The sequence below is a fragment of the Symphalangus syndactylus genome, chromosome 13, assembly GCF_028878055.3.
Source record: "Symphalangus syndactylus isolate Jambi chromosome 13, NHGRI_mSymSyn1-v2.1_pri, whole genome shotgun sequence".
Lineage (NCBI taxonomy): Eukaryota > Metazoa > Chordata > Mammalia > Primates > Hylobatidae > Symphalangus > Symphalangus syndactylus.
In genome coordinates this window covers 22,070,596-22,095,378 of record NC_072435.2, presented here as the reverse complement: position 1 = coordinate 22,095,378, position 24,783 = coordinate 22,070,596, and the positions used below count along the sequence as shown (strand labels likewise).

Genomic DNA, 24,783 nt, shown 5'->3' with positions numbered 1-24,783 from the left:
GTGAAAGAAGCAAAAGCGGAACTCCCGATAAACCCATCAGTTCTCATGAGACTTATTCACTATCACGAGAATAGTATGGGAAAGACCGTGCCCCATGATTCAGTTACCTCCCCCTGGGTCCCTCCCACAACACGTGGGAATTCTGGGAGATACAATTCAAGTTGAGCTTTGGGTGGGGACACAGCCAAACCATATCACTATCCTTTGGGAAACATAAAGTTAGGTTGCCAACTTTATAGCACTTCCCAGTTTAAATTGTAGGAGGACAAGTTCCCATTTCTTTTTTCTTTTTTTTTTTGAGATGGAGTCTCACTGTGTCACCCAGGCTGGAGTGCAGTGGTGCGATCTCAGCTCACTGCAAGCTCCGTCTCTCGGGTTCACACCATTCTCCTGCCTCAGCCTTCCAAATAGCTGAGACTACAGGTGCCCACCACCATGCCTGGCTAATTTTTTGTATTTTTAGTAGAGATGGGGTTTCACTGTGTAAGCCAGGATGGTCTCGATCTCCTTGCCTTGTGATCCACCTGCCTCGGCCTCCCAAAGTGCTGGGATTACAGGCGTGAGCCACCAGGCCTGGCCGACAGGTTCCCATTTCTTACTAAAGAGAAGTCTTGTCAATAACTGAACAATGTCTCTGGCAGTTTACCCCAGAAGGACAAACCTTGACTTTTACAGGAAGCTGGCCAGGAGTGACATAGGAGCCATCTGATAAGTTGAAGGAATTGACATTTCTAGATCACAGTGGAAAAACTCCCACCACCCACCCAATGTGGCCTTCACACTGACATGTTTGTTGTGTTCCTTGTATCCAAGGAGCCTGTAACTCAGAATGCATGTACCTCATGGAACATTAAGGAACAGTCTTCATAAGGGCATAAGGGCTGCTGTTCTTGTGACTAAACGCTATTAATATAGTGCCCCAATGGGGACAGTCTGAGTTACACACTATTTAGAGTAACTCAAATTGATTCCTCAGTTTTTAATTAATAGCATATTGGTGTTTTAAATAAAGTATTTCCAGAAGAGTAAAAAGGGCTTTAATTAAATCTGAGTCATTTTAAAGGAAATACATGATCAAAAAAGAGTAAAAATGTGCCTCAAAATAGACATAAGTGGCTTAAATGAATGTTAAAACTATAAAAATCAAAATAATGTAGAATGCACATACTAATTTGGAAACAGGTAAAACAGACAGATATAAGGGTTTTATTTGTAGGGGGAGGGTCTGTAAAGTTAATTATGTGAACTTCTGAGTTGTAACTATGTCTTTTTACAATCTACTCTCTACTCAGTTTCCTTCTTTGGGGAACAATGATTTAGATATCCTGAAAATGTCTCATCAGTAAGTTGAACAAGAAAAACAGGAGCTTTAAGAACAAGATTCAAGATGAAACAACACAAGTTTTGAATATTTTATAAGTAGCTAAAGGCAGAAAAAGTTACCAATTATCTCAGACTTCCAGAAAGTTAAAAAAAAAAAAAAAACAACTAAAGTCTTAATTGAAAAGAAGAAGAAAGAAAGACATGAAGAAAGAGATAGAGAATGCATGTTGAGAATGGAGACAGGTAAGTACCAGCTGGACTCTTACCCTGGGCTGTTGGTCCTGAGGATGAGGTATAGGTTCAGCCTAGGCACTGGCTCCACCCCTTGAAATAGTTTGGATATTTGTCCCTGCCCAAAATCTCATGTTAGATTGTAATCCCCAGTGCTGGAGATGGGGCCTAGTGGGAGGTGTTTGGATCATGGGGCAGGTCCCTCATGGCACGGTGCTGTCTTCTTGATAATGAGTGAGTTCTTGTGAGATTAGGTCCTTTAAAAATGTGTGGGACATTTCGCCCCTTCTCTCTTGCTCATGTGTTTTTGCCATGTGATGTGCGGCTCCCCTTTCACCTTTTGCCGTGATTGTAAGCCTCCTGCGGCCTCCCCAGAAGTCAAGCAAATGCCAATGCCATGTTTCCTATACAGCCTGCAGAACTATGAGCCAGTTAAACCTCTTTTCCTTATAAATTACCAGATATTTCTTTATAGTAATGCAAGAATGGCCTAATACACTCCTCAAGGACCTCATCTCTGAGAGATCACACAATTCTTAAATCAGAGGGGCAGTTCGTTGCTGAATCCAGGAAGACAGGCCCCAGGTCCAGGTTTTGGAATGAGTCCTGGGTTGGGGGCAGTAAAGGGTCTGCTTGCCTGGTGGGGAATATTCAGGGGGCAGCACTGAGGAGGAGGCCCACTCTCTGAGCAGGTGAGGACCAGCAGCCAGAGCTCCCACCAGCCCACAGGGGCAAGGAAGGAGGCCACCTTGGGCAAAGGAGCTGAAGGAAAAGGAGGTGAGGGTGCTGAATTAAGGCTGCAGTCCTGTCCTCTGCCTCACCCCCAAAACCCAGAGGTTAGCCTCCAGCCCCTCACGTTCCACAGAGAGGCCTTGGGAGGCTTGATGGGAACCCATTGAGTACTGAGCTCCAGGTCTCAGGAGAGCTTACAGCCACCCCCAAGTCACCACCACCTGCTGCTCTGGTAGGGGCCTTGGCTTCTGCCTCCAGGAACCCCTAACAAGCCTCCTCAAGGCCCCAACAACCTGCGCAAGGACTCTCGGGAAATGCTGAGTTAAAGGCTCTCTGAGGTCACACTAGTCCCAGAGGAGGCTCACCTGGCAAGAGAGGTTGGTGCCATGGTCTGGAGGCTCTGGGTTGAGGATAAGCATTGGAGTTGTGGGGCCCAGGGAGGCCAGGCAAGCCCCCATTCAGGAGGAGATAGAGACTGAACCCCTCTCACAGACCCAGGAAACAAAGACCACCATCCTTGGGTGTCCAAGTTCCAGGATCTCTGGAGCATGGACATTCAGCTGCTAGCTCAGAGGCGGGAGGAGAGAGGAGCAGAGACCAGGACTCAGGACTTCAGGGGATCCCCTGAGACTGCCCCCTTTTCAAATCTGAGCCTGCTCTTGCCCGCTCACTGGGAGAGGTGAGAGGGTCCCATTCCAGCTCAGCTCGTGGAGTGAAAGGCCCACACTCCATCCCTTGTGCCCTCCCTAGAACCAATTCCATACCTGGCACATGCACTGACAGCCCATTAATTCAATTCAGTGACTATCTGACAGTAGGTCCTCTCTCTACCTGAACGTAGCACCTCCCTGTATCCCCCACCTAAGCATCTCTGATGCTCAGGGAGCGGTTATAGGTTTGGGGGTGCCCCAGGGAGGCAAATGGGCTTTGGGTCTCCTCCTGCATTTTGTGGGGAGAGTCATTTGTGGCCACTGGATCATTCAAATTAAAACCATGGACTCGGCACCCCTGAGCTGGAAAAACGTCAGACAGGACATTCTGGGAGAGGTTAGAGGCACAGGGCACCAGGACACACAGGTCCTCCTGCACCCACACTGAACTCCTTCACTCACAGCTGGAATCGTGGATCCTGAGCCAGGCACTCTGGAAGAAACATCTGGGGAGGAATAGCTGTGGTTGATTCCAAAGGACCAACAACCTGGGGCCCCAACAACCCCTCCCTTCTGTACCTCCCTTGGGATCACTCACACTCCCTGCGCCCCCCACACACAAATAAAGCAGAGGCCACAGCAGCAGCTCAGTGGCATCTCTGTGCTGGAGAACCAGGCCCGCCCCCATACCATCCAGTTCCTCTTTTGGGGAAGAAAGAGGAAAAGCCCCACTGGAAGCCACTGGGAAAGGTCAGGATGGCAATTGAATCCAGAAGGGAAACTTCAGATACACAGTCCTTGGAAATCAAAGAAGATCTAAATAAATTGAGAGAGATTCCATGTTCATGGGTAGGATGACTTGATATTGTTCAGATGTCAGTGCTTCCTAACTAATCTATAGACTCAACCAATCCCAATCAAAATCCCAGCAAGTTATTTTGTGGATATTGAGAAAGTGATTATAAAGTTTATATGAAAAGACAAAAATGCTGAGAATAGCCAACACAATACTAGAGAAGAAGCACAGAGTTGAAGAGCGGATATACTCGACTTCAAGACAGAACTATTGTAATCAAGACAGTGTAGTGTTGCCTAAAGAATAGAGAAGGAGCAATGGACCAGAATAGAGATCCCAGAAATAGAACCACATGAATATAGTCAGCTGATCTTTGTCAAAGAAGCAAAGGCAACTTAACGGGGAAAGAACAGTCTTTTCAACAAACGGTGCTGGAACAATGGGATGTCCACATGGAAAAAACAGACAAATTTTTCACAAAATTAACTTAAATTGGATCATAGACTTAAATGTAAAAATGCAAAATTATAAAACTCCTAGAAAGTAACAGGAGAAAATCTAGGTGACCTTTGGTTTAGCAATGAGTTTTTAAATACAAGATTGAAAAGTACAATCCAAAATAATTTAAAAAAAGAAAAAGCACAATCTATGAAAGAAAAAAATTTATAAGTTGTTCATTAAAATTAAAAACTACTCTGTGGGCCGGGTACAGTGGCTCACACCTGTAGTCCCAGAACTTTGGGAGGCCAAGGCGGGCAGATTACCTGAGGCCAGGAGTTCGAGACCAGCCTGGCCAACATGGTGAAACCCTGTCTCTACTAAAAATACAAAAAATTAGCCAGATGTGGTAGCAGGCGCCTATAATCCCAGCTACTCGGGAGGCTGAGGTGAAAGAATCGCTTGAACCTGGGAGGTGGAGGTTGCAGTGAGTTGAGATCGTGCCACTGCACTTCAGCCTGAGCGACAGAGGGAGACTGTCTCTCAAAACACAACAAAACAAAAAACAAACAAACAAAAAACTTCTCTGTGAAAAAATACTGTTAGACTTAAAAGACAAACCACCATTGGGAGGACATGTTTTCAAAACACATAGCTGCTAAAGGACTTACATACAAAATATACAAAGACCTCATAAAACTCAACAATAAGAAAACAATGCACTTGAAAAATGGGCAAAAGATCTAACAAAAACCGCAAAGAGGATATACAGATGGTAAATAAGCATGGAAAAAGATGCTTACCATCATATTACCATCATATGTCATTAGGGAATTGCAAATTCAAGCAACAACAAGATAGGACTACACACCTATTAGAATGACTAAAATCCAAAAAGAACTTTCAATATCAAATGGTGGAGAGATTGTGGACAGCAGTTCTCATTCATTGCTGTGAGTTTGCACTTTGGAAAACAGTTTGGTGATTTCTTACAAAGCTAAACATACTCTTGCCGTATGATCTAGCAATCACACTCCTGGGTATCTGGCTAGGATTTGGAAAAACTGCTCTCATAAATTGATGCCAGGAATGTAAAATGGTACAGCCACTCTGGAAAACAGTTTGACAATTTGTTAAGAAAAAAACTAAACATACTATATGACCTAGTAATTACATTCCTGAGCATTTATCCCAGAGAAATGAAGAGTTATGTTCACACAAAATCCTGTAATAAGAAAACAACAGTGGGAAGAGGCAGCTTACTGATTGGGAGGAAATATTTGCAAACCATATATCTGATAAGGGGTTAATATTCAAAATATATAAGGAACTCCTTCAACTCAATTACACTAAAAAACAAATAACCTGATTTAAAAATGGGCAAAGGACTTAAGTAGACATTTTCCCAAAGAAGACATATAGATAGCCAACAGGCATATGAAATGATGCTCAACATCACTGATTATCAGGGAAATGCAAATCAAAACCACAGTGAGATATTACTTCACCCCAATTACAATGGCTATTCTCAAAAAAAATGAAGGTAACATGTTAGTGAGGCTGTGGAGAAATTGGAACCCTTGTTTACTGTTGGTGGGAATGCAAAGTAGTGGTGCTTCTTGGAAAACAGTTTGGAGGTTCTTCAAGAAATTAAAAGTAGAACTACCATATATTCCTGCAATCCCCATCTGGGTATATGGCCAAGGAATTGAAACTAGGATCTCAAGGAGGTTGCAATGAATAATGCACTTCCATGTTCATTACAGCATTATTTACAATAGCCAAGAGATGAAGACAATGTACATGTCCATTGACAGATGGACAGATAAAAAAAGTGACATACACACACACACATATACACACCATGGCATATTTTTAAGCCCTAGAAGAAGAAATCCTGTCATATGCAACAACATAGATAAACTTTGAGTACATTATGCTACGTAAAAGAAGCCAGTCGCAGGACAAATACTTTATGATTCCACTTACATGTGGAATCTAAAATAGTCAAACTCATAGAAACAGAAATTAGAATGGTGGTTTCCAGGGGCTGGGGGAGGCGAGAAGATGTTACTCAACGAGTATAAAGTTTCTGTTACGCAAGATAATTAAGTTCTCTCTGTATAGCAACTTGAATATATCTCCAGAGAATTGTGCTGAATGAAAAAAGCCAATCCCACCATTCACATACTGTATGATTCCATTTGTATAACATTCTTGAAATGACACAATTGTATATATGGAGGACAGACTAATGATCAAGTCTGGAGGAAAGTGAGTGTGGCTATAAAAGGGCAAGATGAGGGATCCTTGTGGAAATATTGGAAGAGATCGTTGTGATGGAAATGTTCTGTCTCTTGAATGGACCATCGTAAGTATCCTACTTGTGATATTGCAAGATGGTGCCCTTGGGTGAAAGTACCTAAGAGACGTAGGTCTCTCTGTATGATTTCTATATTATATTTTACAACCTAATGTGAATAAATCCACATTTATCTCAGAATAAAATATTTCATTTAAATACATCATTAATCACCACCTAAGGCTAGCTGCTGTTGACAGTTTTGTGGCCACTCAGGCATTCAGCAAATGTTTTTAAACTTGGCTTTGTGGTTTACTATAGAAAAGGGCCTCGGCCAGGCACCTGGTTCCTACCTTTCCTCTTGTGTAAGCTCCCCCGTCTGTATTACCCAACTAATCTGGAAAGTAGCTTGACTGTGAATACTGTTTATAAATCATAAAGTGTGGAGACCAGGGGTCAGAACAAAGGAAACTCACAACAACAAGGATTAATGCTTTTTTCTTATATCTAAAGATAAAGGGAATTGACATTTAGTTTAAAGATCTGGTTGTTTTTTATTTGCAATTCTTGAATCCAGCCACACCTCCTTCTATAAAATAGAACTAGTGTTCTGGTGATCCAAGCAGAGGAATATGGCTTCATACACAGAAGCGGGCTGAGGAAAGCAGAAACAGAGAACAAGACTGGATGGGTCATTTCAAAGTTACTTTCCCTGTCAAGGTTGAAGCAAAGGGGATTTCTTTTATCATGCCTGCTAAAACTGGCCTGTTTGGGACTTGGCTATTATCTCTCTCTTTCCCTCCTGAGAGGAGGTCAGATAACAACTTAGTTGGAGTTGGTGGCCTGGAACTTCAGCATGAGTAGCTCCATTTCGATTTGATCCGTTGGGCCTAGTGCAGGAACTCAGTCCAAACCGATAGTCTCCTATACATTTTATTCTACACCTATGCTCATTTTCTTCTTTGCACATCTGTATGCTTTAAAAATGTTCTTTAAAAATAAGCATGATTATCAGGTTTAAAGTTGCCTGGGATGGTCCCTCAGGCCAGTCCATTGGCTGGACCGCAGAAATGTCTGCAGCAGATGTGACACGCCTCTTCTATTCCCCTCATTTCTTTGCCTCTTTTATTCCCCTCTTTTATTGCCTCTTTTATTCCTCTCATTTCTCTGCCTCCACCCATCCCTTGTCCTTTTCTGTTTTCCCTCCTCCCTCTCTTTACCCATTCTTTCCTCTCTTCAGCCTGTCCTGCTCTCCCCAACTCGACTTTCTCTTTCTTTCCTCCTTTTCCCACCCTTTTCTTCTTCCTTATAGTTCTTTCCACCTTCTCATCCCCCTTTGCACCCTTTCTTCTTTCCTCCTCCTTGCCTTCTCCATTCTCTTCCTTTCCTGCCTCCCTGCCCTTCCCTCCTCCCACCCCGCTCCCTCTTCTTTCTGTTGGTTCCTCTCCTCTCTGACCTGTTCTTTTCCCCTAGTCTCTCCTCAGCCCTTCCTCCTTCCCCTCCATCCTTCTTCCAACCCCTCCTCCTTCTCCATCTCTTCTTCCTCCTCCCCAGCTCTCCTCCCATCCTATCTCTTCTCCCCGCTCCTCCCTATCCCTCCTCCCCTTCTATCCTTCTTCCCACCTCTCCTAATTCTTTTCTCCCTCCTCCCCCCTTCCCTCCTGTCCCTCCTCCTCGCCCCTCCTTTCCCTCCTCCTCGCCCCTCCTTTCCCTCCATCCTTCTTTCCACCCTTCCTCCCTCCGTCTCTTCTCTCTTCTTACCTTTCCCCGCCTCCTCCCCCTCAATCCTCCTTCTTGCCCCCGCCTCCTTGGCCGCGGAGGCCTCTGTGAGATGGAGGAGCTCTGTTGGCTCCGCTCGGCTCCGCTCGGCTCCGCTCGGCCGGGCTCGGCTGAAAAAACCCGAGGGGAGGTGGCGCGCGCGGGCTTCTGGGAAGCGTAGTCCGGCGCAGTCCGCGCAGGCGCACTGCGGCCGGGCGGGCCTAGCGGGCGCGGTCATTGTCCTGGCAGAGCGGCGAGCTGGTGAGTGTGGCTGCGGGATCCCGCCCACCCTCTACCTGTGCCTGGGGCCGGACCCTGGCCCCAGGGAGGGCGCGGCCTCGGGGAGAGGGCGTGCAGGCCCAGGTACGGGGAGTGCAGGGCTGGGTGCAGGTCCAGAGCGTGCGGGCGCAGGAGAGGGCGTGCAGGCCGGGACCGAGGTGCGCTTGGAGAGGCTGAGCGGCGGAGGAGAGGCTGAGGGGAAGCTGAGGGGCTAAGGAGAGGCTGAGGGGCTGAGGAGAGGCCAGGGCCAGGGAGGGAGAGGCGTGAGTGGGTTGGAGGTAGGAAAGTTGCATGAACACCAGGGCCATCCTGGGGGTAAGGTGGCCTGTGTGAGAGACAGGCAGTGCATATCATCCTGAGGATGAGGCTGTGTCTTTGTGGATATTGTGAATGTGTCTGTGTTGTGTCTGTGTGGGTCTGTATGTGTGTGTGACACAGATTGTGTCGTCCTGAGGGTATGGCTGTGTCTCTGGATATTGTGATTGTGTGTGTGTGTGTGTGTGTGTGTGTGTGTATGAGGGAGAGAGAGAAACTGCGTGTCGTCCAGAGGCTGGGTCTGTGAATGAATGTGAATGTGTCCATGTGTGTCCATGTGGGTCGTGTGGTAACGTGTGTGTGTGTGTCCCACTTCTTCAGAGTCTTGGTCTCTCTGTGGAGCTGTGTCTCTCCAGGTCTCTGCCTATGCATGTGTGGTGATATCTCTGAGTGACCGCCTGTGTCCTTGTCTTGGTGTTGTGGGTGTGTCAGCCTTGATCTCTGTCCATGAGTGTCTCTGTGGGAGGGTGCCCTCTGGGTGTCCACTATGTCTGCTCTTTCCATGCGTGTCTCTTGGCATGAGTGTAGGGGTGTGTCTCTCCAGGGGCCAGTCCTGTCCGGATCTTTCCCTATCTCTGTGTGTCCACCTGTGTCTGAGTATTTCTTGATGTTTGCGTGTGACTCTGCAGGGGTGGGTGCGTCTGGGTGTGCCTCTTCCAAAGACTGTGTGCCTGGACAAGGGGGCCTAGCAGAGCCACTACCTTCTCACCCTACACTTCTCCTAGTCTGCCTGCCCACAGTTCCCTGGCTTTTTCCTGCCCGTAGAAGGCTCTGGAGGCGTAGGGGCCTGGGAGTGACAGGGGCCGGGTGGAGGAGGGGAAAAGGAAGGCCGTTTCTTCTGCCTCCCACAGGATCTTCTTAAAGGGGGATCAGACTCCCAAAGGGTCTCTGTGCCCTACTCCGTTCTGACCAAGGAGAGGTTGGTTTGTTCAGGGAATGTGTATGCAGCCAGTGCTGGCCATTTATAGGTGTCCCAGTAACTCTGAGGTAGGGACCATCATCATCCTTATCTTACAGATGGGGAAACTGAGTCTCAGATTAAGTGACTCACCCAAGGCTACCTCAGGCATCCAAGTTCCAGAGTTCCCACAGTTAACCACCAGACAAATGGGAGATCCCTTTTTTTCCTTTCCGCTCGGCTGACACAAGGTTGCAGGATTTTCCCCAAGGGAATCCCCGCTTGGAAACAATGGAAATGGAAGAAAGGAAGGAAATGCCAAAAAGCTCAGAGGAAGAAGAATCCAGATCTAAGGCCAAACTGGGTTCAACAGTCACTGGCCATACTCTTGGGCAAGTCACTTCCAGGGCCGCTGTATGATTTTTAAGGGTACTTTGCCTTCATGGGCCCCTTGTTCCACTGTTTTTTTAAAGCACTAAAAATTACATTTTGTTATTTCATTAATAGGAAGACAAATGTAATCTAGGCTGGATTAGATCTTTTCTTATGATTGTAAAAGAAATTAAGACCTTCCTATGGGCCCCTAAAGGCTTCATGGACCCCAGGCTCTGTGCCTACTGGGTAAATGGGCTCTGGCCACTGCTGTGATCTGGCAAAATGGGCCAGTGTTCTTGACCTCACAGGACAGGGGTGAAAGTCAGAGACCACTGATCTGCAAGGAATACGTTTTTTTAAATTAAATTCTGTTTCAAAAATGTTGATGGTAATATGAAGTTTCTACACCCAGGGAAACAATTCAAAGGAAGAGAAAGAAAAAATAATTAATAACCCCTACCCCCTTCTCATTCCCACTCCATGCCCTCCAGACACCAACCCAGCCTCATCCCACAGCCTTCCCCAGGCTGGAAAACGCTGTACAGATGTGTCCACATCCACATGTGTTGGTTTGTTTTTTCACAAAGGGGCTGAAGTTATGCATAAAACTGGGTAACTTGCTTTTCTCACTTAGTGAAACCACAGACATGTCAACAGATGCAGAACTAACTCTGCTTCACAGAGGCGACCTGATATTTCATACTCTGGAGATCCTACCCTTGATTTGATTCCTTTAGTAATGTTTATTAATTTTGTTTTGAGGGTTTTTTTTTTTTTTTGCCTCTAGAAACAATGCTGCCATAAATATCTTTTTTTCCTGTATGTAACTTTTACACAGAGCTTTAATTGGTGTGGGCAGATTCTCAGAAACAGGGTTGCTGGGTTATGGGATTTGTGTATTGCCAGTTCACTTTCCAGAAAAATGTTGAGCGACTCACATTCCCTCACCAGTGTGTGAGAGGGCCTGTTCCTTTGAATCCTGGCCAGCACTAGAAGTTAGCTCATCTGTTCATTCAGCTTGATGTCTAAGTGCTTCCTGTGTGTTAGACATTGTCCTAGATGTCGGAAATACAATCTAAAAGTGATCATCCCTGCTCCTGGGGGCTTCTGTTCTCATGGAGGGAAGACAGATGACAAACTTGAAAACAACTATTTTAAAAAAGACAGTTGTCAGTAGTGGTTTGTACTGCAAGAAAATAGAGGGGGAGAGAGTTGCTGCTTGAGGTTAGGTGATTGGGGGTAGAGGATGTCTCCAAGGAGGTAACGTTGGAGTTGACCATGGGAAGACCATTCCCTCCAGAGGGAACAGCAGATGCAAAGGCCAGGGGGCCTGGGGCCAAGCATGGGAGAGGGGAGTGGAGGCGATGGAAGGGGAGAGGCCATCAGGGGCACATCATAAGGGCTGTGTGGGCGGCAGTGAAGACTTTGAGTGATTTCTAATGGTGGGGGAAGCCAATGAAGAGTTTTGAAGAGTTTTAACCCAGAGGACATTTTCACTGAGTGATTACAGTAGGCCAGGTGTGTTGCCTGTGTACAGGCATTAAGTGGTAGGAACCCCGAGCCCACACCTTTGTGATCCTTTTGTTCTACAGCAGGGCTTCTCAACCTCCACACTACCGACCTTTGGGCCTAATCATTCTTTGTTGTGGGGCCTGTCGCGTGCATTGTACAATGTTTAGCAGCATCCCGGTCTCTACCCACTAAATGCCCATAGTACTCCCCTGCCAAATTATGACAATTTGGCAAATGTCTGTAGACGTTGACAAATGTCTCCGGGGGGCAAAATTGTTCCCGATTGAGTTCTAAAGGCTTCTGCCAACTTGGCCTTATATATATGCCCCCCTGCAATTAAAATTACTTTTCACTTGTGGAAGTTGGGGCCATTTGGCCTAAGAAAGGCTCTTCTTTGTCTTAGTGGTTCTTATGCTTTAAGAGGTGTCAGAATCACCTGGTAAACTTGTTTAGAAATACTGATTCAGGGGTCCTACCCAGGTAGTTTGATTCAGAGGATCTGAGGTGGGGGGCAGGAATATATATTCTGAGTGATATTTTAATAAGCATCCTCAGTGATTCTGGTACTTTGAGAATTGGTGCACCAGCTAAAAGAGCACTGTGTTGGAGAGGACTGAGGTTGTTCTGGGTGATCCTGAAGGGATGGAGATGTAGAGAGGCATGTTTCTGTTTATAGCAGAAGAAAAACTCATTTCCAGTCAGAGGTGTTGGTGGCACAGGTAGTGAGCCCCCCATCATGGGAGAAACCAGGACTGAGCCAACATGTCTCAAACTCCAAGAATTTGTTCTAATCTGTGTCATGGATCCTATTTTTTTACTTTACCATTTACTTGAATTGGCTCACTGATTTTTTTTTAATTTAAATCAACTTAGTTTAAAAGGGCATTCTGTGTGACTGCTGTAAAAAGAAGCTGAGTTTTGCTGTAAGAAGGGAAACAAACTTTAAAACAAATGGAAGTAAAGCCAGGTAGTTCTAATGAGATATTATGGTCACCCTAAGTTTGGGGCCTGAACCCTGCTTTTCTTTTTAATTTTAATTTTTAATTTTTGTGGGTGTGTAGTGGATTTATGTATTTATGGAGTACATGAGATATTTTGATACAGGCATACAATGTGTAATAATCACATCAGGATAAATGGGATATCTGTCACCTCAAGGATTTATCCTTTGTGTTACAAACAATCTGATTATATCTTTAGTTTTTTTTTTTTTTTTTTTTTTTTTGAGATGGAGTCTTGCTCAGTCGCCCAGGATGGAGTGCAGTGACATGATCTCGGCTCACTGCAAGCTCCGCCTTCCGGGTTCACGCCATTCTCCTTCCTCAGCCTCCTGAGTAGCTGGGACTACGGGCACCTGCCACCATACCCGGCTAATTTTTTGTATTTTTAGTAGAGATGGGGTTTCACCGTGGTCTTGATCTCCTGACCTCGTGATCCACCCGCCCCGGCCTCCCAAAGTGCTGGGATTACAGGCATGAGCCACCGCGCCCGGCCAGTTATTTTTAAATGTCTCATTAAATTATTATTGATCATAGTCAACCTGTTGTGCTATCAAATAGTAGGTCTTATTCATTCTTTGTGTGTGTGTTTTTTTTGTTTTTTTGTGGGGTTTTTTTTTTTTTTTGAGATGGAGTCTCTCTCTGTCGCCAGGCTAGAGTGCAGTGGTGCAATCTTGGCTCACTGCAACCCTTTGTGTTTTTTTAATACCCATCAGCCATCCCCACATTCCCCCACCCTTCCCAGCCTCAGGTTTCTTCATCATTCTAGTCTCTATCTCCATGAGTTTAATTTTTAGCTCACACAAGTAAGTGAGAACATGCAAAGTTTGTCTTTCTATGCCTGGCTTATTTCACTTAACACAATGACCTCCAGTTTTATCTATGTTGTTGCAAATGACAGGATTTTATTCTCCTGCTTTTCTTTTGTTTCAAGGGGCGAGTGAGGGGTTGCAGGGATGTTAAGATACCTCTCCACTTGAGACTTTGTGCTGAGCTTGTCAGGAGAATTGGAAGATAATTGAACTAGGATGCATTTCTCCAGGCGAATCTGGCTCTGAGAGCCCCTGGGTGGAAGTTCCTTCCACTCATATCTGCTGGTTGAACCTCATGGTAACCCCATGAAGTCTGGGGGAAGTGCCCAAAGAGGCCACAGGCAGTTCTGGGGCAACTCAGGGGGCCTCAGTCCAGCACTCACACTCAAGGAGGGATCTGGGCAGGGCCACTGGGAGAGGGTAGTGTGTCCGGTGGCCCTCAGCAGGCTATGGGAACGTGTATGTGTGTTGACCATATCTGTAGGAGTGTACATGGGAGTGTGTTTGTGAGGCATTGTAGACTGGTGGCTAAGCATGTGGACCCAGACATACCCTGCCTGACTCCAGTCCCAGCTTTGTAATCTTGAGCAAGTGGTTTAATCTCCTTGGGCCTCAGTCTCCTCATCTGTGAAATGGGTGCGTAGAAGTAGTACCTACCTTCCAGGATGGTTGGAAGATCAAGTGAGATACATTCAAGTTCCCTACATGCAGTAAGCCCTCTAAATACTCACTGTTGATGTGTGTGTGTGTGTGTGTGTATGTGTGTCTGTCTGTCTCTGCTTGTCTCTCAGTGGGTGTGTGTCTGTCGCGTCTACACTTGTGAGGCCAGCCTAGGCCTGGTCTCTCAGCATGCCTCCCTCTCTCTTCTCCCTACAGCACTGTTGGCCACCCCAGGCCTGTCTTCCTGTTCACCGTGGGCAGCAGAGGGATGGCTGCTCAGCTGCTGACTGATGAGGCACTGGTGAGTCATGTTGCCCTGTCACTCTCCTTTCCAAAGGCTGGATCCTGCCTTGGGTGAGCCTCTGCTGCTCGAACCCTCTCCAAGGCCCCCAGTCCCATCTTCTGGGGCTATGTCTGCCCTGATGAGGAGGGCTGTGCTTACAGATGATGCTGACCCTGGCTGTGGGGTCAGTTGTAGGGGACAGGGAAGCTTTGGAATGGCCAAACTAGCTCTCTGGACTCTCAGGAGACACAGGTAGGCACCTGTGGTTTAGACATGTGACATTGAGTGAAAACTCGTGCAGGACCATGCTGGATGTGTGACCTTTAAAATGGGCAAACACACTAAATGCTCCTTGTGAATGCCCACATGTGTGATGAAAGTACAAAAGCTTATGGGAATGAGGCCCACAAATTCACCCATGATTTAACCCCAAAAGATCACTCTGGAATGTTTGAGTCTGGCTAAGCAATTTTAATATTAAACATTGCTTTTTCATCAGAGATTTCATCCTGAGCATTTCTCCACATCATTAAAAACTCCTTTGTACCATCCATCTTAATGACCATATAAAAGTGTTGTTCAGTGGCCATACCCTGGTTTACTTAATGGTTCCTCTGTTGTTGGACCTGTATTGGTTTCCAAGTATTCTTTTTTTGGTTATAAACAGCGTCATGAGGGACACTGGGCACAAATCTTTCCTTGTGTCTTACATGATTTCTTTAGGAGTGATTCCTTGAAGAGGAAGATTGGGTTGGGTATTTTTGAGGTATTTTGATATTACTTTCCAAATCAGTTATGGTGGTATGTATTTCCACCAGCATGTCTGAGCAGGTCTCCGCTGATTTATATGGCTGTTATCAGGCATTTATTCTGCATGTTGGATATATTTAGATTGGTGCAATATTACACCATGATAATAAATGATAAATGGATATAAATGACAAATGCTATAAACCATGATGAGCCTGATAGGGGACAAGTGGTGCCACGTGATTTCTTTCTGAGTAGCATTGTTTGTATTATTAGTGAAGTTCAAGTCTTAGAAAATGTTTACTAGCCATTTCTGTGAGCAGGGAAATGATCCATCTTGTGCTTTACCAGTCTACAGGAATCTGAGTATGCTTTAAACACTTTACAGAAGCAAATGTTGTGTGTAAATATTTGTGGCAAATATTCTTCCCAGAAAAAAAAGCATTTCATATTTTTAAAATCAAATCTGTTGGTTTCTCCCACTGTGGTGTCTTTCTTCATCTTTAAGCTGTGAAAGGGTTTCTCCATCCACAGGTCACATAGCAGCTATATTTTCTTCCTTTTCACCATTTATCATTTGAATGCTAACAATGAACTTTTAAATCTACCTGTAATTTATTTTGCTATATAAATGTGTCGATTGACTTATTTGGGAGATTTGGTTTATTCTGTCTTCATTTATTTGATACTTTTGTTGAGGTACACATCACGTACCACAAAGTGTACATTCATTGATTTTGGGTACATTCATAGAGTCGTGTTAACCGTCACCACAGTCAATTTCAGAATATTTTCATCATCCTGAAAAGGAGCTGAGTACCCACTGGCACTCATTTCCATTTTCCCCCATCAGTCCACAGCCCCTGGCAACCAGTAATCAGCTTTCTGTCTCTATGAATTTGACTATTCTGGACATTTCAAATAAATGGAATCATACACGGTGTGTTCTTTTGTAACTGGCTTCTTTCACTCAGCATAATATTTACAAGGTTCATCCATGTGGTAGCACATATAGAGCTTCATTCCTTTTTTTGACTGAACAATATTTCACTGTGTGTTTCTACACATTTTATTTATCCTTTCATCAGTTGATGGACATTTGGGTTGTTTCCACTTTTTGGCTATTATGAATAATGCTGCTATGAATATTCATGTATAAGTCTTTGAACATACGTTCTCAGTTCTCTTGGGTGTGTACCTGGAAGTGGAATGTTGGGTCATATGGTTAACTCTGTTGAACCAGTAAAGGAACCACCAGACTGTTTTCTAAGCGATTGCACCATGATGCCTTCATTTATATCTCGTCTGTGATTCTTGCCTTGAATTCTTCTTTTACCTACATTACTTAGAAAGATTTGCTGATTGTTTTTATTTCAACAGGGTTGGGAGTTTTGGTTTAAGTTTGGTTTTTTAAAAATTACTACTAGTATAATTACATTCTGATTTTTTAAAAAATTGAGCCTGTCTGGTTTCAGCTCTTTAGAGTTTTCCCTGTGGTGAAATGGTTTGTGTCATTAGACAGGAAACCGAAAAAGATGGAGTACTAGAAAAAGTGGCCTTGGACACGTACGTGCAGAGAACTCAGAGGCCCTTTGTAGCACTTCTGTCCCAACATGATGGGCTCCCAGACCTGGAAGGCTGTGTTCTGTGTCTCAGCACAACCCTGGTGCCAGTCTGGGCTTGGTGCCTGGAGACTGCTCAGTGAATATTTATTGAGTGAATTAGGTGGATGTACTTAGGGAAGACTTCCAGAAGGAATTGTTATATTACAATTTTGTAAAATAAATAAATATAGGGGTGAGAGGGAACTTTTGGAGGTAATGGATCCATTTATGGCCCTGATGGTGGTGATGGTTTCATGGGTGTATATGCATCTGCAAACTCATCAAGTTATGTGCATTGTTAAATATGTACAGCTTTTTATATATCAGTCACACCTCAATCAAGTAGTTTAAATTTTTAGAAAAAGAGGAATTATTAGCTGGGCTGGCTGAAAGATATACTGGGCCAAAAGGTCAAATAATATCATATAAGGGTCTATAGTTGTACATAAGATATATATTAAATATCAACATTAAATAATAGCAAGAATTGACATTTACTGAGAGCTTCCTCCATCACACGAGGCACTGTGCTTGGACCATATTTGTACACATTTAAAATCATAACCCTGTGGAGGGGGACACTGTTACCAGGAAGCCTACCTCACATATGAGGCTCAGAAAGAGAAAGACAGTTGTCCAAGGAAACACAGCTCATGAGGGGCAGAGCCAGGATTCTGTCACAGAGTGTGGTTCCTGAGCCCACACGCTGAACCACCAGCCCAACTGCTTTTATCAAAGGTGACCCCTGAGGCAGAGGAGGCTACCCTGAGCCCAAGCCCCAGAAGGGCACCCTAGGACCATAGAGGTACTAGCCAGCGGGGGTAAGGCCTCCCCTTGGGATTCAGTTGGTGGTGGGGAGACTCAGTATGCTGGAGAGAGCCAGCGAGCTCTGTGTGTCAGTAACAATAGTTGGCAGTTATTGAGTGCCTGCTGTATGCTATGCACTACCATTCTGAGTGTCTTACATAAATAAGTGGGCAGGTGGGGCCTGTGGCAAATTGGAGCTCTCTCGCCCCATCAAAGGGCCAGCCACCACTCAGCTCTAGCCTAGAGTAGCCAGATATTCTGGTGTTTAAAGAGAAACTAGAAATTCATTTTCTTGGTAAATTGTAGATTTTTTTTCATGTGAGTAACAATTAAAAACAATTTTGAAACCCCCAAAGGGGCAAAATAGAAATGTGTACAGCTGGCTTCAGGCCCAGGCACATCTCACATGTGGTGTGTGCTCAGAGCTCCCGTTCCTTCCCTGTGCCATGGGGGTTGTGCCACTGAATCAGTTCAGAACAGCACGTCCCTCTGTAGGACACAATAGATCTAGCATTACTCACGTGCCATGCTGTGAGGAAGCCCAAGCAGCCACAAGGAAAAGCGACGTGGAGAAAAAGAGATGCCCACCAGGGCCTCAGCTGTGCCATCCATACCAGCTCAAGAGACAGACATGTAAGCAAAGAAGCCAGCAGACTACTCTAGCCCAGCTGCCATCCAACTGCCACCACATAAGAGATGCCAGGCACGAACTGCCCAGCTGAGCCCATCAACCCCAAAATAGTAATAAATTGTTGTTTTTGAGCCATTAAGTCCTGAGATGGCTGCTACCCAGCAAAATATAACTTGATCAGAAATTTAATCTGTGGCCGTGGCTCAAGATCTTCATGTGGCAGAGTCATGCATGGATGATGTGATCAGCCAGCAATAATGTGAGACGTGCAGGCCTTCATCACACTAGGGAGGAGGTCAACTGTCAAGCACCATCTCTGGAAGTGGCTTCAGGATCCCTTGTGATCTATTTGGAAGAGAAGCACCAGCTGGGACACTCTGCGATATTTATCCAACTGTCTTCTTTATAGGCAGAAGACATGCCGTCCATCTCAGGGTCTGATCCAAACTAAACTGCTCCTTGGCCATGATGCCAGCTAGATCTGTATTATACGTGGATGAAGCCATCTAATATTGGGGCTGAGAGTTGAACTGACTGCCACTCCCATCTGTGTGACCTCTTGTGCCTCAGTCTCCCCCGTTGTAAAAGAGATGAGCTCATAAAAGTGCCTACATAGTAGGGTTGTTTTGAAGGTTAAGTGAGATGATGTGTGCAATGGGCTTAGAACAATACCTGGCATGTAGTATGTGCTTAATGAACATTAGTTATTTTTATAATTATTTACTAATGAATTAGTATGGAAGAAACCTGGTGCCAATACCATGTCTGTCTTATTCACAGTTGTATGCCCAGTGCCTGGTGCATGGCAGGCACTTAATAAATATTGGTCAAATGAATACATGAAAGGGTGAAATATCACTCTGTGTGTTTCCAGGAACCATCAATGAACATATTTAGAATGTCAGAATATGTATTAGATACCGTTGATCTAGAATTCCTGTTTAGGGGTTAAAAATTCAACCATACTTTTCTAGTAGCCCAGAAAATTATAAATTAAAACACCAGTTAAATTTCCAATCCAGTTATATTTTGCTGGGTAGCAGCCATCTCAGAACTTAATGGCTCAAAAACAACAATTTATTACTATTTTGGGGTTGATGGGCTCAGCTGGGCAGTTCGTGCCTGGCATCTCTTGTGTGGTGGCTGTTGGATGGCAGCTGGGCTAGAGTAGTCTGCTGGCTTCTTTGCTCACATGTCTGTCTCTTGCTTTGGTATGGATGGTATAGCTGAGGCCTTAGTGGGCATCTCTTTTTCTCGACATCGCTTTTCCTTGTGGCTGCTTGGGCTTCCTCACAGCATGGCATGTGAGTAATGAGACACCTATTGTGATGACTGGCTTCTCCCAGAGCAAGTGTTCCAAGAGGCTGAGGCAGGAGCTGGAAGTCTTCTGTGACGTAGTCTGAGAGTCCCAGAACGTTACCTCTGCCAGATTCTGTTGGTCAAGCAGGTCCCTAAGGCCAGCCCAGATTCAAGGATAGGGGAACTAGACTCCACTAGTGAAGGATTTGAGGCCATTTTCAACCAGTCTACCCATTTACTATTGCCTACCAAAGCTGACTTACATTGAAAGAGACTGTGAAAATAAGTAATTTGGTCCAGCAAAATATAACTGGATCAGAAATTTAACTGGTGTTTTAATTTACAATTTTCTGGGCTACCAGAAAAGCATGGTTGAATTTTTACCCCCTAAACAGGAATTCTAGATCAATGGTATCTAATACGTATTCTGATGTATTCTAAATATGTTCATTGATGGTTCCTGGAAAGGTACCCGCATTTTCCTTGCTTGGGCAGCAGGACTGGGCATTTCTGATTCACAGCCCTGGGAGTATGATAATTGAGAGTATGAGAGTTTTATGCTGATTTTGGGCAAATACTCAAAGCAGGTAGCTTTTTATGTGTCTTCCTAGCACGTATGATTGCTTCTCGGGCCTGTTCAAGGTACCATGTAAGAAATTTAAGGATTCAGTCATTTGCTGTACATACATTTATTGAGTACTTACTAAGTGCCAGGCACTGTTCTAGGGCCTGAGGATTCTGTGGTGGCCCAGGCAGACACAACTTCACAACCCCCCATGAAGTAGATGCTGTTATCCCCTTTTAACAGAGGAGGAAACTGAAGCCTGCAGAGGTTAGGTAATTGAAGGTGTTCACTTTCATACATTCACATAGCTAGAAAATGGCCAAGCCAGGGTTTGATAACACATCTTTGTACTTCCCAGACATGCCCTTAAGACACTGCACTGTCTTTCAAAAAACAAACAAACAAACAAAAACACTCACCCGCCTGTATTAGTTGTGGCTGTGTAACAAGTTACCCCCAAACTCAGCTGCTTAAAGCAACAATTATTGACTATCTTACACAGTTTCTGAGGGTCAGGAATGGGGCAGCGGCATGGCTGTGGCTCAAGATCTTCAGTCTTCTCAGGGCGTCCCAGGGCTGGAGAATCCCTTCTGAGAGGCTCACACAGTGGTTGGTGGTGGGACGCCTTAGCTCCTTACTGACATTGGTGGGAGGCTTCAGCTGCTGGTCAGATGGGCCTCTCCAAAGGACTCTACAGGGCAGCTGGCTTCCTCCAAAGTGAGTAATCCAAGGGAAAAAGAGAGGGAGTGTGCCCAGGACTAAAGCTGTAATCTTTGTAAACTTTTTGTCTTTTTTTTCCCCTAAATTTCTTATTGTGATAAAATACACATAACATAAAATTTGCCATCTTAACCATTTTTAAGTGTACAGTTGAGTGGCATTAAATACATTCCTAATGTGCAGCGCCACCACCATCCATCTCCAGAACTCTTGATCTTGTAAAACTGAAACTCTGCAGCCATTAAACAGACACTTTCCATTCCCCTCCCCTCCGCCCCCGGCAGCCACCATTCCACTTTCTGTCTCTATGAATTTGACTTGATACTTCATTTAAATCATGGAATCGTGCAGTACTTTTACTTCTGTGTCTGGCTTATTTCGCTGAGCTTAATGTCCCCAAGGTTCACCCTTGTAGCATGTGTCAGGATTTTTTTTTAAAGGCTGAATAATATTCCATTGTATGCATAGACTGCATTTTGCTTATCCACTCATGTGCTTACGTACACTTGGGTTGCTTCCGCCTTTTGGCGATTGTGAAGAGTGAGTGTGCATATAACCTTTCCTTGGAAGTGACACCACACTAACCTCTGCTGTATGTTGTTGGTCACACAGAATCACCCTGGCACAGTGAAGGGGCTGCATAAGGCTGTGGATACCAGGAGTTGGGGATCATTCGGGGCTGTCTTGGAGGCTGCCAACACACACACACACACACACACACACACATACATGTAAAACATGAAAATATTCACAGTGTCACTCCTCTGATACAGCTGCTGTTCACATTTTGACACATTTCCTTCCGTCTTTTTCCTGTGTATTGTTTTCATGTGGTTGAGATAAAATGGTATTTAGAATTTTGGAAACCCAGAAGCAACTCTACATGGAAAAGCTCTGCATAATCTTGTAATGAAAATAGCTGTATAATTGGCCATGGGGGTGGGCTATTAGTTAATGAATCCCATGCCATGGATGTTATGGTCGTCCAAAGGCTTGCCCATATAAATAAAATGGAGTGGACATCTTTGTGCATGAAGCTTTGCCCAATTTTTGGATTATCTTGTTGGGATAGATTTCCAGAAATAAAATGTCTGAACATTTTAAAGACATAAAATGTATAATATTAACCTTTTAATTGAAGAAACAATAGGTAAAATGCACCTATTTGAAAATTAGTAAACTGGGAAAATGAATTCTCCCACTTCCCCTCCCCATCCTGAAACCACTGGCATTACCTGCTCTCACCAGATTCTATTTTAGTTAAGAGCTTTATTGAGGTATAATTCACATATCATAAAATCCACCCATATAAAGTAGACACGTTAATATCCAGTACTTTTTAGTTTATTTACAGAGTTATGCAACCATCACCACAATATTTTAGAAAATTTTTACCACTCCAAAAAGAAACCTCATACCCATTGGCAGTCACTCCCCATTTCTCTCCAACCCACCCTCACCCCTAGGCAACCATATATCTACCTTCATTCTATTTTGCCTATTCTGGACATTGTATATAAATGAGGCATTCAATATGGATTTTGCCTATTCTGGACATTGTATATAAATGAGGCATACAATATGGTCTTTTGTGTCCGGCATCTTTCACTTGGTGTCATGTTTTCCAGGTTCCTTCATGTTGCAGCCTGTGTCAGAGCTGTCGTGTGGACGAACCACATTATTTATGCATTCGTCAGGAGATGGACATTTGAGTTGTTTCCACTTTGGGACTATTGCGAATAACACTGCTATGAACATCAAGTGTATAGTTTTTGTGTGGCATTCTGTTTTCAGTTTTCTTAGATATCTACCAAGAATGGAAATGCTAGGTCATAAGGTAACTCTGTGTTTATTCACTTGAGGAAATGCCAGACTGTCTTCCAAAGCAGCCGAACCATTTTATATCCCCACCAGCTGTGTATTCTTACCAGTTTCTTGCATTCACTTCCATAAAGAAGTCTGCGCCTATATAAGCACATATGTGTAAATTTCCCTTCTGGGCATTGATCTGTTTTTTCATGTAACAGTATATTCAGGAGATCATTCTGCATCTGCAGCTAAGGAGCTGCCCCTTTTTTTTTGTTATGGTTGTGTGTATTCCACTGTGGTGGATTCACTGACCTAATTTATCCAAACCCCTACTGATGGCCATTTGGGATGTGTTCAGTCTTTTTACTTATTTATCTGATACTGTAATAAATATCCTTACACATATATGTTTTTGCATTTGTGTTAATATATCTGAATTAGTCTAAAGTGTTCAAAAGAATTTGAATATTAGTTTTGATAGATTTTGCTAAATGCCACTCCATAGACATTGTTCCAGTCTGTTCTCCTGTCAGGAGTGTCAGAGAGGAATGTTTCAGTATTTGAGTTGGAGAGAGTATTTCCTTTCGAGAGGAATGTTGCAGTATTTGTCCTTTTGTGACTGGCGTATTTCACTGAGCAGAATGTCCTCAAGGTTCACCCATGTTGTAGCATGTGTCAGAATTTCCTTCCTTATTAAGTCTGAATGAGATTTCATTGTATATAGAGACCACATTTTGTTCTTCTTTTTGTCTGTTAGTGTACACTTGGGTTGCTTCCATCCTTTGTCTATTGTGAATAGTGCTGTTAGGAACATGGGCGTGCAAATACAGAGTGCACTTGTAAAATTCTAAATTAGATTCTGTGCCTCTCCTGCTCAGACCTTCCAAAGAATGAATAAGAAGGAGCCAGCTTAGGCCAGACCTGAAGGAAGAGCATTTTGGGCAGAGGAAACAGCTAGTGCAAGTGCCCTAGGGTATATTCGAAGAGAGAAGGCAGGCTGGCAGGGCTGGAGCAGAGCACAAAGGGCAGAGCAGGTGTGGGGACAGGGTGGGGGTCAGAGTCAGGACTACATGTTTGGGCACCACAAGTTTTCATTACCTGCCGCTCTGGGTGGTTCATGAGAGGCAGCAGCCTGCAAGGATGAGGACTCGGGCTCTGAAGACAGCCCATGGGGTTCAAAGCCTGGCTGTCCCACGCAGTAGCTGTGTGCTTTGGTCCAGGAACCTACCCTGTCTGTGCCTTGGTTTCTTTATCTCCACCTTCCAGCCTCCCTCCAGTGCCCCCTATTGACAGAGCGTCACAGGGAGTAGCTGCTAAGGCAGAAACACCACCAGATCGCAGAGTCAAAGCCCGCAGATCTCTGTGCAGAGTGTGGAAGGGGGGCTTTGGGGATGAAGGACAATCAATCACTTTTAAACAGGCATACTATATTATAATGTTAGCGCCTGCCTCATAGGTCTGTTTTAAGTTAATAATGAATGAATCAATATGTGCCAAGCACAGTATCTATTTCTCAAGGCTGCTGTAAATAAGTACCACAGACTGTGCAGCTTAAACAAAGGACATTTATTCTGTCACAGTTCTGGAGGCTGGAAATCCCTGATCGAAGTATCCACAGGACCATGCTCCCTCTGAAGGCTCAAGGAAAGGCTCTGTTCCAGGCCTCTCTCCCACCTGCTGGCAAGTTCCCTGGCTTGTGGCAGCATAACTCCATTCTTCACACAGCCTTGTCCTCATGTGCATGTCTGTCTCTGTCCACATTTTTCCTTTCTGAAATGCAAATTAAAACCACAACACCACCTTACCCCAGCCAGGATGGCCACTATTAAAAAGTCAAAAAACAATAGATTGGCGTGGATGTGGTGAAAAGGGAATGCTTATACACTGCTGCTGGGAATGTAAATTAATACAACTTCTTTGGAAAACAGTATTGAGATTTCTCAAAGAACTAAAAGTAGATCTCCCATTTGATCCAGCAATCTCACTACTTGGTGTCAACCCAAAGGAAAATAAGTAATTATATCAAAAAGACACCTGCACATGTATGTTTATTGCAGCACAATTCACAATTGCAAAGATATGCAGTCAACCTAAGTGCCCACCAACCAATGAATAAGAAAAGTGCCCATCAACCCATCGATAAAGAAAATGTGATACACACACAAATAATATATATGTATATCACATTTATACACATACACACATACATACACACACATACCATGGAATACTACTC

The 24,783-nt window shown here is 44.4% G+C and overlaps 1 protein-coding gene across 3 annotated transcripts in view; it reads left to right on the top strand.

Moving 5' to 3' along the window:
• Window positions 1-834: 834 nt before the first annotated feature.
• Window positions 835-24,783, top strand: part of ZNF71 (zinc finger protein 71) — a 35,033-nt gene continuing 11,084 nt past the window's right edge. Inside the window, exons 1-2 of one of the 3 annotated variants that reach the window (XM_063615332.1) lie at window positions 835-1,566; window positions 14,296-14,380. In XM_063615332.1, the coding sequence (XP_063471402.1) occupies window positions 1,544-1,566; window positions 14,296-14,380 (108 nt within the window). In that variant the 5' untranslated portion in view covers window positions 835-1,543. Of the gene's footprint in view, window positions 1,567-8,468; window positions 8,492-14,295; window positions 14,381-24,783 lie in introns of those variants that run through there. The other 2 variants (XM_055236824.2, XM_055236825.2) reach the window with 2 other exon arrangements.